This window comes from Hypomesus nipponensis, chromosome 18 (genome assembly GCF_054491055.1).
Source record: "Hypomesus nipponensis isolate SF chromosome 18, ASM5449105v1, whole genome shotgun sequence".
NCBI classification, from domain to species: domain Eukaryota; kingdom Metazoa; phylum Chordata; class Actinopteri; order Osmeriformes; family Osmeridae; genus Hypomesus; species Hypomesus nipponensis.
The window spans coordinates 5,673,430-5,686,534 of record NC_140378.1 but is presented as its reverse complement, the minus strand read 5'-3'; the positions used below and the strand labels follow the sequence as shown (position 1 = coordinate 5,686,534).

General features: G+C 44.7%; 1 protein-coding gene across 1 annotated transcript; it reads right to left on the bottom strand.

Moving 5' to 3' along the window:
• Window positions 1–7,091: 7,091 nt before the first annotated feature.
• Window positions 7,092–12,024, bottom strand: idh3g (isocitrate dehydrogenase (NAD(+)) 3 non-catalytic subunit gamma). The gene is made up of 13 exons (XM_084680165.1): window positions 11,905–12,024; window positions 11,422–11,469; window positions 10,765–10,779; window positions 10,556–10,653; window positions 10,280–10,395; window positions 10,114–10,174; window positions 9,877–10,009; window positions 9,563–9,696; window positions 9,322–9,424; window positions 9,077–9,223; window positions 8,785–8,879; window positions 8,504–8,564; window positions 7,092–8,154 (listed from the first exon to the last, which is right to left on the bottom strand). Exons 1-13 carry the CDS (start codon window positions 11,983–11,985, stop codon window positions 8,053–8,055), a joined length of 1,194 nt encoding a protein of 397 aa, XP_084536291.1. The 5' UTR covers window positions 11,986–12,024; the 3' UTR covers window positions 7,092–8,052.
• Between the last annotated feature and the right edge of the window lie 1,081 nt (window positions 12,025–13,105).

Here is a 13,105-nt window from a genome sequence, read left to right as displayed (position 1 = left end):
ATCGCTTTCCGATAATTCCTTTGGAAAGCCTAGCCTGGATATAATACCCAAGAATAGAAGATAAATTGGAGAGTACTCTCCTGGCTACAGAGAAACAATGATATCCTCTGGTGGTTGTGGGGTCAACCGGTCAGCCAATTGTACTGAGTGTCCGGAGAGACATCCCTTAGAGTTAGGGGGCAGGGCTCTGGGTCCCCTCGACTCCATTATTCAGCTGTGTCTGTGAGTGAGTGTGTGTGTGTGTGTGTGTGTGTGTGTGTGTGTCTGTGAGTGTGTCTGTGTGTGTGTGAGAGGGTCTGTCTATAAGAGAGGGAGACTGAGGAATGTGTGCGAGGGTGTTTATAAGTGTCCACACTCCTTACACTAACAGAAGTCTCTTTCATCTGTTCTACTTCCATGGCTTTACATCCTCAGATTGTTAATGACATATTAAATCTGTATTTTAGAAGCTGTCCTGCCCTCAGGTTCCTGTCTGTCTCTGAACATTAAGTTAGAACAGTCCAATTGAGTGAAAATCATTCCATGCACCCTAATGAAGCATACAAAATGCCACACAGTGCATCTCTTTGATAAAGAGCCAAATATTGTAGAAACAAATAGATGTGCCCGATAGCGAAGAAATATGAGTAGAAATATTTGCAAAACATAAGCAGACGTTGGAAGGACAAGCTGACAAGGCAGTGAACACAATAAGGCCGATTCTGCTTTGTGTACTTTTGGGTCCCTAGAAGCTTGTACAACAGGTCACATACAGTACTGTACTTTGCTGCATAAACCCTCCCGACATAGCAGAGGGTCAAGCTATGCATCAGAAAAGCAGTTCAGTGTTCCAATTCCATAGTCAACAACGTCAATCATAGTTGTTTCCTCACCCAGCACGCTGCCCATGACTCCAGACAGCAGACACTGGAAAGGACAGCTGCTTGGGCCTGCATGTGACATTGGGACACATGAACATTAGTTTTTCATGAGGTCCCCCCTATCTGGTATTAAACGAGTCTGAATAATGGAGATGGGTGGGTTAAATGAGCAGGACGGAGGGATAAAATTAGACGCCAGCCCATTGTATCTTTCAAGTCCTTGTCTTCTACATTGACTGGCTTGGCTCCTCCAGGGTTAGGCAGATTTCCATATTCTATTTCCATGGAAAAACAAGCGGACTGGTGAAATGTGAGCACACCTGTGTCGTATACGCCAGCCCCCGACTCTCAGACGTTCGTGTCTCATTCTGAGCTTCGCTTTCCTTGACGACCTCCTGAAACCACTGTGACATTGTGCATCGTGCCCCCTGACTCTGTTGTGTGTTGAACTGCTTTTTGGAAATAATAGATAGACTGGGGCATAACACAAGACTCGTGTTGTTTCCATGATTAAGGGTAATAGCTCAGTAACTGATTATTTTGAGGAGACAGGGCCCCTCAGGAGTAAAAGAAGAAAGGCCTTTTTGTTGGACCAGCTGAGGAGACCTAAAACTCACTCAGCACAAGGCATGATGGGACATGAGCAAAACCCCACCACTGCTCCTTGTACCAACTGTATCTGAGAGAAGACAAACGTGGACAAGTCTCACGCACAGACACTGTTGAAGACTTCGTTCCACCTACAAAAACGGTATCCTGGCTGGCCTTGAATCCAACATAGAGACTTGAGGAGGCTCATTGTACAGAAAGTCAGTAAGTCAGATAATGAGACAAAATTTCCCCTTCAGTTGTGCTCTGTTTCGGTACCGAATAGTTTTTGGGGTAGACAGCGGATGGTGGGCTGGAGTGATAGGAGAGGAAACCACGAATAAGACTGGAGGAAGCCCTTTGATGTGAGTTCAAGGAGGGGGGCCGAGACAAGTATGTGGACTCCAGGGGTGTCGAAAGACGGAGCGGGCCAGTAACGGTAAAAGAATGTGAGAAAAAATGTGAGCCATATTGGGAGCAATTGAGCCCCTGGAGCATCAGAAATAATGGACAGTTTATCACCTGAGATTGTAACGGCACACAGGACAAACAAGACTCCCGATGCAACTTGTTATCAGTGAGTGAAGTGTAAAAATGACACAAGACTTGGGAAACCACAGGTACTTACCTTGAAAAAACATTCAGGTCATTCCATTCCTAAACGATAAAGTAACGCCCTAAAATCAAGTGAGGATTTTGGTTAACTAGAATATCTTTCTCCTCATTATCAGATGTGGACATGTATGTATTCAGACGACGAGAGTGGCAACTCAGCATTTCTGCGCATCTGTTGAGCAAGACATGGCTTATGTAACACATCCTCTAATACCCCAACCCGAATGGAAGGACTTCAGTGGAAACCCCTCCCCTCCAAAAAAAGAAATGGAATGCTCACCACCTTCTCCTGACAGGATTTATGCTGAGATAGGATTGAGAGAGCTCTTGCACACACAGAGAGATAAAAGCTGTTTTGAGATTCAGCGTTGGTTCCCCAGAGTCCTCCCTATCTGTTCTGGTCTTGGTGCTCGGTCACTGTGGAGGTATGCAAGGGGGTGAAAGCCTGGGGCTGGGACTGAACTAAACACCACTCTTCCTGCATGAGGCCACTCTGCCCTGCCAGCCTAATGACCAGAATGGAACACATTACATAGGACTAAACACTGCAGTCCGGGTAGGGGTGGAAAACTTTGGAGTACAAAGTCTGGGTGAGGGTTAGGGTTAGTGTAGGCCTAAGGTAGGCGCAGCATATGTGTTTATAAATACAGGCAGCTATTGACAAACTCACTGTCATAAACATTGTGCACTGCTTTTCCTTTCAACATTGATACACAACAAGACCGTAGCTCTTTCATGATGTGCCGTTCAGGTTACACTCACAAGCGGCTTACCCGCTTTCCATCTTCTTACGGTTTTTTGCACATTGTAAATTAGAAAACTAATATTGTGTGTCATTTGTTACGCTGATAAAACTATGAAAACGATGGTGAACCTCAGCTACAGATGTAAAACAGTTGTCACAGTGGAGATGGGAAATGTCATCCAACCAGTTGGTTCTGGGGGATTAGCAGAAAAATCTCATTTAATCAAAACCGCTTTAGGGACGGTGCACCTGGGGAGACTGGGGAAGGAGGCAGACATGCAGGGAGAGAGCAATATACGGAGGTAAGGATAGATCAAATACAATAAGTTTCACAATCATGTGAAGCAGTGAGAAAAGTGAAACTGTGTTTCCAACAGCTATTGGAGAGAAACTGTAAAAGTTGAAATGTTGTAGGATGCATGGCTAGAAAACTCTTCCTATCTCCAAAACATCTGTCATCTCATTTTGGTGAGATTTAGTTGGATTACATGGGTCTTTTAGTGTGACATTTATTTACTAATAGTTAGTCTAGACAAGCCTCCTGGCTGGATCACGGTGAGCTCTTCCACTGTCTAAATGGAAAACATAGTAATTGTAGATAAGGAAAGAATTCTCTTTCATCAACTGGCAAATGTGACCCAGTCTGGTCATAACTTGGAGTCTGACTTCTGACACAACGCAGGGGAAGGTGTTGGTTAAAGAGAGGTGCAGAGCTGGCAAGGAGCCAGGGTTTAAGTTTGGAGAAGGGAGAGAGAGAGAGAGAGACAGAGAGAGAGACAGAGAGAGAGAGAGAGAGAGAGAGAGAGAGAGAGAGAGAGAGAGAGTGAGTGAGAGAGAGAGAGAGAGAGAGAGAGAGTGAGTGAGAGAGAGAGAGAGAGAGAGAGAGAGAGAGAGAGAGAGAGAGAGAGAGAGAGAGAGAGAGTGGTGGTGGGGTCGGTCTCTGATGACATCGGGGTAATGTTATGCAGGTTGACATGAGAGCAGCGTGCATGTCTTGAAATGCAGCCTTGGCAATGTTGCCCTGAGCCCCATCAGGAGAGCAGGACGTAAAGCACTTAGCAACAGAAAGAAGAGTGAGAATGATAGAGAGAGTGAGAGTGAGAGTAACAAAACAAACAAAAACATAAGTAGGGAAGGTAGGGCTGGGTTGGAAAGGCAAATGGACATCTCCAAACGGAATAAACAACCCATCAACATCCAATAAATAATGATGTTTCCTGCTCCCCTGACCCATGGTCCATAGTCTTGCCAGTAAGCTTGGCAGCCTGACCTTTTAGCTGATGAGAAGGTGCCTAACGTTGTGGCGCTCTGCTCTCCTATGAATCGAAGGAAAACAAGTCAACCAATTTGTCATAAAACCAAACAGAAATAGCACGCAGGCCAGCTCTCCAGCCAAGGCCCCCAGAGAGATACTTTCAGCCTGCTGTGAAGGAGGGGGGGGGGGGGGGGGGGGGGGGGTGACTGAGAGAGAGGCGAGGAGAGAGTGACACAGACGGACCGGGGGGACAGGGGTCTGTGTAACAACGCTCCCCAGTTGGCCTAATCATTCCCCCCTGCACTACAAATGATGGCCTCAGTCACAGAGCGGGACCCTCTGTAGCATATACACAGGTGGGATCCATTTAGACTGCCTCATGCAGGCTCGCTGAAAGCATGCCCATGTACACACACACACACTCCAGCTAGGCCATGGGCATAATAGGTCTGCACTCTGTGGGATCATGTAGTGGCCTTATATCTGAACCTAAAAGGCATGTGGTCCTGCTCCGTCTGTGCGTGTGTGGCACATAACCCCACTGAGCATCCATGTTGTGTTCAGACTGTGTGTGTGTGCTTGAGTTCAGAGCCAGGAACCCCCCCCCCCCCCCCTCCATGGAACCCTCCACTGAGCTCCAGCTGTAAAAGAATCGCTCTCTCTATGTGATAAGCCTCCGCGGTACCCTTTCTTGTATAGCCGCTACCGTCCTACTACTATTGATAGACAGTGTAAATAACTACATCCCCTCCCCATGCCAACAGCAACAGATAACAACCACTGGAAAGAAGTCAGCTGATCTTTGTTGCCACTGAGGTCTCCCTATATCCTCCAAAGCATCCTTAAACCCACCGTCCTTCTCCCCCCAACTCTTCAGGCATGCTATCATAGTCACAACTCTTTTCTGAATAGGCCTACCCCTGTTCCTGTCTAAAGGCCCCCAAAAAGACACGTAAATTATCTTTAAACGGAGACACCAGAGAACAAGTCTTGGAAGGAATAGCTGACCCCTGACGTAGCTTTATATACCGGCAGGGAAAATATCCCATTAACAGAGACCAGAGCGCTTGACTTAATCCAGCTGTGGTGGGTAGACTACAGGGCCTGATTTTAAGACATGCGGTGATTGATTACTATCACCTGGGGCGCAGCAGATGTGTCGGAGCAACGCAACAGAAACGTATGCCTCTAATTAGAAAAAAAGAAACTTAAGTGTAGAAGTTGAACTAGAACCATTGAAAAGGAAGAGAGAACAGTAGATGCATTCTTAGAAGAGAGCCAGGAGCAAGAGCGACCAGGCAATCTATAACTGTCGAATATCGTTCCATATCTCGCTGATCGTGTCAAATTTGAGGCACACTAGTCACACTATCGTGATAAATTACGGCAAAGATTAACCTCAATTTAAAGTGAGACGTTGGAGGAATGGAGAGGATATAGTTGCTGTGAAGGAGGGAGAACAAAGAGCTCTCACACTAGGTCAGAGGAGAGGGCATGTAGGACCGCCACTGTGTAGAACAGAAGAGGGGAATCGAGTTGTATAGCCTAGATAGAGTATTGCGTTCTATGCGGGTCCGGCGACAACCCCATCGCCAGGTGGGTGAAATCTAACCTCAGATCACACTACGGGGTTCCCTCCACATGACTCACACCCTGGCTCCACGAGCTGCACCCGCGGGGCAGGAGAGAGCGTGAGGTATGAGAACGCGGGACCGGGAGAAAAACCAGAAGAGCACGAAACGGTTGTTAGTGTCAGGGAACAGGGGTGCACTGACGTAAGGGTAACGAAAGTCAAAACAGGATTACGGTCAAGGAAATTGACCTGGAATAGGTTGCATTCACTTTGAGACATCAGTCTTCTAAAGACAGCGAGGATGGGCACGAGCCAAATTGCCGTCTCGGCGGGCCGAAAAACTGATGCAAGGCTGAGTAGAGGGAGTTGTAGTGACAGGGAGCCAAGATGCCAGAAGCCAAAATACACTCATGGGGTTCTTCTCTGCACACTTCACAGGCTATACATCACCCTGCAGTCTACTCCTCGTGCATTCGGATTTCACCCAAGCAACCCATTACCCAACAGCTTTGTTTATTCAAATGTGCTCAAGTTAAAAACCTGGGAACAGATAGGAGTGGTCAGCATTGGATAAAACTGCTGGGAATATTGAAAGAGGCGAGCAGGAAAGGTTAGAAATGAATCTCTGTGCAAGAGGTCACTGTACTGAAGCCCTGCATGACGTCTATATGGATCTGCTCCACTGCTGTTTAAGCACCTGGCAAAGTGGAACAAGCTGTGCTGGGGAAACTTCCATGTTCACACTGTCTTTCCCCCACAGTTTTGAATCCAATGCCAAGGTAAAATCAATCTCATTAGAGAGTCACTTTGATTATACTGCGTAATTCCACCTTGTCAAACAACCGTTAATAGGGTACATGTGTGGCTGCAGCGTGGAGTGTTTTGCTTCACTTTTCAGGGACACGCTTACAAACCAGTATAAATGGCCTCCAAGTTAATACTTGGAGCAGTGGTTGCCATCAAGTGAACCTTGCCACACTTCAAAATCTTAGTTTCTTGTTACATGAGTGAAATTAGGATAAATGAAGATGAGTGTGTCAAAATAATCGTTATTACATTTACATGACGCTCTTATCCAGAGTGACTTACAGTAAGTACAGGAACATCCTCCGAGGCAAGTAGGGTGAAGTGCCTTGCCCAAGGACACACCATCATTTTGCACGGCCGGGTATCGAACTGACAACCTGCAGATTCCTAGCCCGATTCCCTAACCGCTCAGCCACCTGACTGTTATCAACAATGTAGCATAGGAAATGTTTTGGTAGCCAAATAGCCCATCTCAACAAAGGATGACATATTTTGCACAACAGCACTACATGACCCTTCTTTGCTCATTTGAGTCATTTTGCATTCTAGGTGAATACAGCCTCTGATTAATTACCGATACACCAATGTATGTCTTCATACTTCATTGACCTAGAAAAATCCTTACGAATCCATGTGGAATAGATAATGTTCATTGATAATATATGCCCACAGCTTTAATAAAGTTGATTACATTTACAATAATAATTTAGAAGAGGTATGGACCAAAGACAAGATTATCTGGGTGTATCACAGTTTATACACAGGCTGCACATAAGAGTTAACATTATGACTATGACAAAGAGGTACACTAGATAAATGTTGTCAGTGCCTGGCGTTAACTTAAAATTGAAAATAACCGTTTCGACGTTAACGCCATGTGATCTGAAGAGGATGTGCAGATGTAACAGTAAATGAAGTACAACAAAACTTAAAAGGTAATGTAAAAGTAGGCCTTGAATTGCAAGTGAATCACAGGTAAACAAAATATAATAATAGTCATAAAATGATAAGACTGTTTACAAGGTTATCTTAGTTAGCAGCAAGATGCTGTTAGCAGCAAGCTGATAAGAATAGCTGATAGGGAACATGGAATGAGTAAGCAGTGTACAGGTCAGAACCTATGCAATAAAACCAAGATTTGATCTGAACAAAACACCCAGCTAAAAGTGATCCTTGTAATGTGCTACCATTATGTGTTACCTAAATGGTACCACAAAATGGGTCCTTGTTTCTTTATCACTGAAGTTTGTCAGAACAGATTTTATAGCATGACCCCAGAATGTGGGCATTCTCAGGAGACAAGAGGCTCCATGTCTGGGCCTAACCGTTTGAGAATAACCCAAGAGATAATTCACTTAAAGGCAGACATTGTAAAATTATTTTTAAATCATGAATGGTCAGACATTGAGAGCAACATGTGACAACTATTACACTGTGAAGTGACTTTTGTGACATGAACCGTTTTGAAGTTAACACCAATAAAGGAAGGGACTGTCACGTTACAGATACAGACATGCAGACCTGTTCTCTGGGCACACACAGTTGTTCCAAACACATACAAGGTTTGCCGTGTCCTCAGACACAGCATTGTGTAGCTGTGTGTGTTTGTTTAAAACTCTGTGGTGAGAGGTCCCTTGCTCTGGATGTTCCTCATGATGGACTGCACCACCTCAGAAGTGGTGCCCTGCCCTCCGATGTCCACCGTGTGCAACTGCAGGGACAAACAATAATAAGCATCATCACACCGACTGCACTAGTTAGAATGGCTGCATCACATGTCCTGTCAAAACCCAACTGAAAACAGAGAGATCCAAGAGAGAACATATGTCATATGCAGTCTGACATCAGATCTGTGTTTATTTTCAACCCCATAAGTAGAGAACTCTCTGGAAGCTGTCAAATGAAAGTCCACCAATAATGCCTGTCTTAGTGGCTGTGTCTGTTCTTGAGCTCTGCAGATAAAAACCATATTTTGCATTTACGACTTAAATACAGTGTCCTGAGTGTCAGTGGGGGGATGGACGGTGGCAAGTTAGCAGAGGAGGTCATGAGCTAGTTACCCTGGTTACATTCATGGTGGACAGCACCGCGTTCCGGATCATAGTTGCGTAGTCATACAGCCTGGAGAAACACAAAGAAATATGAAGTCAGGGGCCTCACCTGACCTACTTCAGTAAGCTGTCTTGCCGACTGATAAAAACAGCGATTAATTAGTTCAAAACGTGAACGAATTAACACGGCTTAAATTATTGGTCGTACAAAGAACAAAAAACGAAAGCAAAAGCATGCCGTCAATCTGAGGTATTGTGCAGGGAGGAGGTGTGATAAAATAAGAACTCACTTCAGGTGATCGAGCATCATGCAGCTAGCCAGCAGCATGGCCGTGGGGTTGGCAATGTTCCTGTTGGCAATACTCTTCCCAGTGTTCCTTGTGGCCTAACAGAGAGAGAAAAGACAAACAGACGCAACAGAGAGAGAGAGAGATCAACAGAGAAGAGCACATTTCACGAAAGTACATCCGGCTACATCAATACATCTTATGTGTTGTGAGAAAGTCTTTTGCGTCTCAAAGCATTTCATCTCCCTCTAAAGTGGAATTTGACACCGTGTTGTGAAACATCCATCTGACTCACTGTTTCGAAGACGGCGTAGTCTCGGCCGTAGTTGGCCCCGGGCACCAGCCCTGGCCCTCCCACCAGGCCGGCACACACATTGCTGACCACGTTCCCATACAGGTTGGGCATCACCATCACATCAAACTGCTCAGGCTTGGACACCAGCTAGACCATAGCGAGAGGAAACAGTGAATGAAGCAGAATGGCACAGGAGCCATTTTGGGGCCAACATCCCACTCTGGCTTGGAGGGGGTAGGACAAACCTGCATGGTGGTGTTGTCGACTATCATGCTGTCGAAGGCGATGTCTGGATAACCTGAGGCAACCTCCCTGCAGCACTGCAGGAACAAGCCGTCGCCCAGCTTCCTGTCAGTGTGGAGAACGGGGAGCGTTCAGGAGCACAAAAGTCTTTAACACGTCTGCTATTGCTGAGGCGCAGCAAGAGACAGCTCCTGAAGGAGCACAGTCTGGCTGTCTGCTTGTCTGGCTGCCTGCCTGACTCACATGATGTTGGCCTTATGGACGGCAGTGACCCTGCGCCGCCCTTTCTCCCTGGCCAGTTTGAAGGCGTACTCTGCGATCCTCAGGGAGTTATTCCTTGTGATGATCTTGAGACATTCCACCACTCCAGACACACTCTGCAGGAGGCGCACACACACAAGAGAGAGAGAGAGAGAGAGAGAGAGAGAGAGAGAGAGAGAGAGAGAGAGAGAGAGAGAGAGAGAGCAGAAGGTTAGCACATATGAAAGACTCTAAACCAAGAGAACAAGGTGCAGGCTGGACGACTGGAGATGGACGAGGACTAGATGTAGCCTAACCTCGTGCTCCAGACTACTGTACTCCCCCTCTGTGTTCTCCCTGATGATCATGATGTCGATGTTCTTGTGGCGAGTCTGGACTCCAGGCAGGGACTGACAGTGCATCACATTAGCATACAGGTCCAGGCTGGTGCTGTCGGAGCACACGCAAGCAGGGAGACAGTGTTTAGACCGTTCCCTGTATAAGTAGGTGAAGAGGCATGTCTACAGTCTCAGTTAATGTAACTCATAACTCACCGTAGGAGGTTGTTCCTTGATTTGTGAGCGGGCGGCATGGTGTGGTTGGTCTCAATATTACCTAAAAAGATCATTATAAATACATGGCAGAGAACCAAAAAACGATAAATAACTCATCAACTCCCTTGCTTGGAGGCTGCACTGTCAGAGGCATCTGTTCGCTAACCTTTGAGAGCCACACCATTGCGTCGAATGGCGGTGATGGCGTTGTCAATGTCATCCTCTGTGGTTAATGAGGAGTTGACGTTGACCACCTCAAAGTCCACTGGCACGCAACTGAACCTGTAGCCGCCACAGAACAAGCACGCTTAACGCTTAAGCCTGAACCTGAAAGCACTCAACGTAGCAACCGACACAAGACACATTAGAAACCTTTACAAACTTGATAATAGGCTTGTGTGACTCTTAAGAGACTTTGTAAACACTGTTAGGACTGGCTGACCTAAAGAGCTCCCGGACGTGGTTGAGCAGCTCTGGTCCAATGCCGTCTCCTGGGATCAGGGTCACTGTGTGTCTCCCACCATACTTAGCAGGTGGAGGCTGAAGCATAGACATGAGACATCAATATCAATACAATATATGTCTTTTTGGAGCATGGAGACATGTTAATTTTTTTTTAAGGGCTGAATGTATTGTAATCAGGCTACTTACAATATTATCTCTCTGCTTGTTGAAGATAGACACCAAGGAAAGTCAGAACAATATGGTCAGTCAGAAGGATAGCATAAACAGAAAGTCCAAAAACCATTAACAGAAGCTGGTAAAATCTCTCTTCCAAAAAGAGGACAGATGTGTTTTACCCCAGTTAAATATGTTGGCTCATGTTAAAAGGTGAACATTTGTTTTACAGAAAAAGTTGGCTAATAGAAGAAAGAACACAAACTAAGTTGGGCTATTACTCAGAAGGTTGCCGGTTCAATTCCAGGCCATGCCAACGTGACCTGTCCTTGGGCAAGGCACTTCACCCTACTTGCCTTGGGGGGAATGTCCCTGTACTTACTGTAAGTCGCTCTGGATAAGAGCGTCTGCTAAATGACTAAATGTAATGTAAAGTATCCATGTCTACACGACATTACAGAAAGGTTGAGGTTTTGGAGAGTGGAGTGTCACAAGTGTTTTTCTAACAAGTAACCTAACAGGTTGATAGTAAAGCTTGGGTGAGACATTTGCCAGTTTTATTACTATTCATTCATTAAACGGTATTGATAGCTTAAATTTTGGAAACGTATGCAACCCTAGAGCACACTGTCCAAATCCCCCTGGGTTGCTTGGTGTTTACGCTTTTTCTGCTTCATCACAGTCACTCACATAGCTTGATGACTTCTCCCTGTGACTGGTCAGTGTCGCTCCATAAATCTGAAAATGTTGAAAAAGGGATAACGATTTGTTCGGTGCTGTTAAACGTCTATAAATTAGCTACAACGTAACCAGCTGTCAAGATTACCATCGTTGATAGCGTTTGGCTTGATGCCATTAACTGTGGACTGTTAGTAGCAAAGCAGCACTAAAGAGAGCTGTTCCGTACCTACACAACTAGCTAGCGTTACTTACAACAGCAAAGCAAGGTAGCACTAGCAATGTAATACCTCCTGTACACTACAGTTAGCGAACTACCTACACGCTGTGGTTCAACCTTTAAAACAGCTAGAAAGCTGTCAGGCTAGGCCAGCTAGTGCTAGCTAGTAAAGTAAATGACCTTGTCTTTGATTTTTCCAAATCTGCATTATGTTTGTAAGACTCTACTGTCACTTCAATGTTGACAATCATGATAGTCTATACAAGCCGTCTTACTTTAGCTGAATTCGCCAATTGTCTGCCCCAGATTGGTTTTAAGAGTTTGGACATCGATAGCACTGCACTGGAAGCTGCCATCTTGGTTGAGATCAGCCAGGAATCAGGATGTGCACAGTGCACGCGTTCCTTGGTGATGCTCGTGACAGCCGACAGTTTCATTAGCCTAATTCTACAGAAAATATTGTGCCTTTGACTGAAACACGTTAAAATGACAAATAATGACTGCTTATGTATTTGTAAATAATTTGGTTTTCCCAGATTATCATTGGAGAATCAAACATTGGAGAACACTGACAGCAAATGATGTGCCACAACATCTCCAGTAAATTAGTTGGGGACTTCTCACCATCTGATTCACATCTGAAAAAACTTGAATTTGATGTCGACAAAGTTAATACTACATCTACGCTCTTACATTCTAAGCACTGGGTGCTCTGGCCGGCCTATGTTTAGCTCACGCTATTTATAAGGACCAGGGGCGAATCTAGGTTCCCACCTTTGGGGGGGCTAAACCCCTAGATAAAAAATAAAAAAAATCCTGTGACCCAGCAAAACTAAGGGGGTCTTCCCCCATTAGTTTTTTTTTTGGAAATGTCCTTTTAAATAGTGTCCTGTAGTGGGTTTTAGGAAGATAAATAAAAAAATGATATTTAAAATATGTCGGGGGCTAATGAAACTATGAACCAATCTATGAACTGTCTAAAACAATGGATATTCGTGCTAGCAGGAAACTGTCAAGGTTAAACTTTAAATAGTAGAGTAGAATAAACTGGTTTAAATAAGCCTAAATACAAAACTTCCTACCTAACCAGTATAGCAACCATGACAATTTTCTGCTTGCACACGTAGATAACTCAGGAATTTAAGGTCGGCATAGCGACGGACGCGTCCTTCCTTCGGAATGGCATTGTGACGTCACGTAGGACACCGTGGATAAATGTAAGTAAAAATAAATAAATGTAAGTATAAATAAATAAATGTGAACACATTAAAACGTAAATATATATATATATATATATACACACACAAATACATGTAACATTTATATATTTAGTGTCTCATTTAATTAGTAATTTATATATTTTGTCTGTCAATTAGGCATTACTTTATATAATTAGTCATTTATTTAAGCTTTGTGTTATAATATTTATTTATTTAGTTTTGGCCCTTATAATCCTCCATAACTATTTGGCACTAA